Here is a 2,801-nt window from a genome sequence, read left to right on the forward strand (position 1 = left end):
TTACAACGGCATTTAATTGTACGCATAGCAATATGCATGTACATATATATATATATATATATATATATATATATATATATATATAGTATATATATTATCCTTGCACAATCTGTGATAATTAAGAGCAACATATAGCTATAGATCAGCTTGCACAATATCATCACCATCATTATAATTATCAGCCACAACACTAAAAATAGCAATTCACAATTTTAAACTATTGAATATTATCACATGCATATGTCATCTTTCTAAAACCAATTAAGTCAGCTGCTGCTAAGGTCAATAATCGTTTCTGTGAATGACGTTTTCATGGCTTTGGAAAAGTTGATTTTCTTTACGTCATCAGAAAGAGCTTCACATTCTCCATACGAATATAGCAAGCTATCACATTTTATTCCCGGGAAGCGGTCTCCATCTGTCAACATTACTGATCCCAACTGACTACTACAACTGCGGCATGAAACTTTACCAACAAAGGAAACATCATCAACAGCATACGTTTCTCTACTTTCTGACTTTCTCTTGCCCGTCGTTGACTTGGGCCAAATCGCGTGCTCTTTGAATTCTCGGCCTGTAGCGACCTTGTGCATGCCCTTCAGTTTCCTTACTGAGTCTCCTCTGCACAGATACTGCCCACAACTCTTGCAGTAGAGACACAGTCTAGTGAGGTCCAGAGAAACGAAAGGCTTCTCAATTTTCTTCTGTTTCTCAAGTTCAAGCCTATTGACGGCTTGAATTTTTCGTCTTCGCTGTGCTAGCGACAAGCTGCAAAACCGTGCTAGAGCCTCTTCTGAGACTTCTGGGTGAACCGTTCCTGCCTCCAAAACTCGTACACTACCGTGTTGTTCAATATCATCTTGACTCTGGTAAGCTACGCTGATTTCATCTTCGATCACGCCGTATCGAACAGCTACATGACATTCTGTCAAGGACAAACCTTGCACGGATGTGGTGCTGCAAACAACAACTTTAGATTCAGTTCTCAGTTTCTTCACAATGAGCTCTTTTTCTTCACTTGTTTCAGAGCCGTTCAGAGAGACTGGTTTGAGAAATTGGAGGTCAGCGTCAAAAGAGATCCAGTCGACAAGAGCGAGTGTAGAAAATGCAGTCTTGGTAAAGAGAACTGTTCGTACATTTGGTGTATCACGGTAAATCTGGACTAGAACTTCTCTCAATCTTTCCAGTCTCGGACTACGACAGGACTCTTCAACAGACTCGACTTCCTGTTGTATGCTGTCAAGTAGGTTCTTTTGAGAACTATCTAGCTCGGACCTGTTCGTGCCTGCCAAATAAACTTGAAGGAAACGAGCAGCTTCACAGGTTGTGACATCTTTGTTTATGATCAGTGCTTGATTCAACTGCACAAGGCAACAAATGCACGAGTCATTTCCATGTCTTCTCTTGTTTAGCCAGTTTTGATATTCCAACGTTCCATAGTCAACAGTTCTCGAGGGTGGACTCTCTTTCAGAACTTCCCTTTCTGAAAACTCTATTATCCGGGAAATTTTGACATGAAAGGGGTCAGCAGAAACAGAAGGTATATTGTAGATTGCCTCGTCTGGAGCTTTGGTAAATGCCATCAGTTCTGTAACATTTTTTGTCACTCGTACAATCGTGTTTGTATCCAAATTGGCACAGAGCTGGGCAATGTGCTTAACAGCTTTTTCCAAATCTCCTTTTGCTTTTGTTGGAATAAAAGAGGTGAGGCCACAGACACGCGGCACGTGATGGCCCTTCCTTTTAGCAGCCATGTAGTCCATCATAATTTTATTGTAAACGTGTTTGTCTCTGGTGTGGTGACATTCATCCATAATCAACAAGTGAAACGAAGAGCAGGGAATTGCAACAAAATCTCCCCTCCCAACCAAGTGATTGTGCAAGACGCCTGCCGTCAAAACAACTAATTGACATTCTTTGATACATTCATCGAGTGGCTGCACTGTTGCACTTTGCCCGGATATTCCTGCCGTTTTGAGAAAAGTGAATCTTGGCTTCAGCCACCCTTCCATCACTCCTTTCTTCTGATCGATCAGAGAGACTTCATCAACGACAAACAAAATACGATAGTCTTCAGGAAATTCACAACGTTCCAAGTAATACTCTGCAACTAGTGCAGCAACCAGTGATTTGCCTGATCGATAGGGAGCATAAATGATTGAGTTTCCCGACGAAACTGCATAGTCTCTGAGCTCTGTTTGATATGAACGAGGTATCAAGGTTCGAAAACCGTTCCAGTCTCCACAAGCGTCAGCAACCGCGTCTGGTGAAAGACAAAAAGTTTCTGATCTTGGGGTGGGAGGAGCTACACCGTCACGCACAGAGTCATCACGTGAAGTTGAGTGTGTTTCGGTAGGTTGATCAACTGTTCTGAAGTTATGTGTAATGTGATCACTTGCTTGCATACAAGTAGAATCTTGGCGCGACGCAGCTGCAAAAGCAACGACTGTAGATACAGGAAACCTAATACACGATCCATCTTCCTACCTGCAATAGTAGGTGTGGCATCTTTCCTGGTTTCAGAGACCCTGGACTCTCTGTATTTACGAATCTTGTCTGCCACATCTATTCTGTGTATATCTTTGAAAAGCTCTTCTAGGCGTTCTGTGTTGCTTTCGCTTACTATGCCTCGTTGTTCGAGGCAATCTATGAACTCCATCGCATTATTGATGTTCTCGCAAATGGCACGAGGAATCTCGATACCGCAGCAAAGAAACTTTAGGCCCTGTAGATCTTTTGCTGTGACATCATTTGCGATCTGATAGAGAAATCGACGATAGTCAGAAGCCATGCGTCAAGGA

The 2,801-nt window shown here is 42.3% G+C and overlaps 1 protein-coding gene across 1 annotated transcript; it reads right to left on the reverse strand.

Moving 5' to 3' along the window:
• Nucleotides 1-148: 148 nt before the first annotated feature.
• LOC134181135 (antiviral innate immune response receptor RIG-I-like) lies at nucleotides 149-2,801 on the reverse strand. The gene is made up of 2 exons (XM_062648347.1): nucleotides 2,488-2,801; nucleotides 149-2,431 (listed from the first exon to the last, which is right to left on the reverse strand). Exons 1-2 carry the CDS (start codon nucleotides 2,789-2,791, stop codon nucleotides 267-269), a joined length of 2,469 nt encoding a protein of 822 aa, XP_062504331.1. The 5' UTR covers nucleotides 2,792-2,801; the 3' UTR covers nucleotides 149-266.

This window comes from Corticium candelabrum, chromosome 6 (assembly GCF_963422355.1).
Source record: "Corticium candelabrum chromosome 6, ooCorCand1.1, whole genome shotgun sequence".
NCBI classification, from domain to species: domain Eukaryota; kingdom Metazoa; phylum Porifera; class Homoscleromorpha; order Homosclerophorida; family Plakinidae; genus Corticium; species Corticium candelabrum.

Excerpts from the sequence above, each read along its gene's own strand:
- LOC134181135 (XM_062648347.1), bottom strand. The coding sequence starts at position 2,791 with ATGGCTTCTGACTATCGTCGATTTCTCTATCAGATCGCAAATGATGTC. Across the intron at positions 2,432-2,487 it reads TGCCACACCTACTATTGCAG|CTGCGTCGCGCCAAGATTCT; the intron begins GTAGGAAGATGG and ends TTGCTTTTGCAG.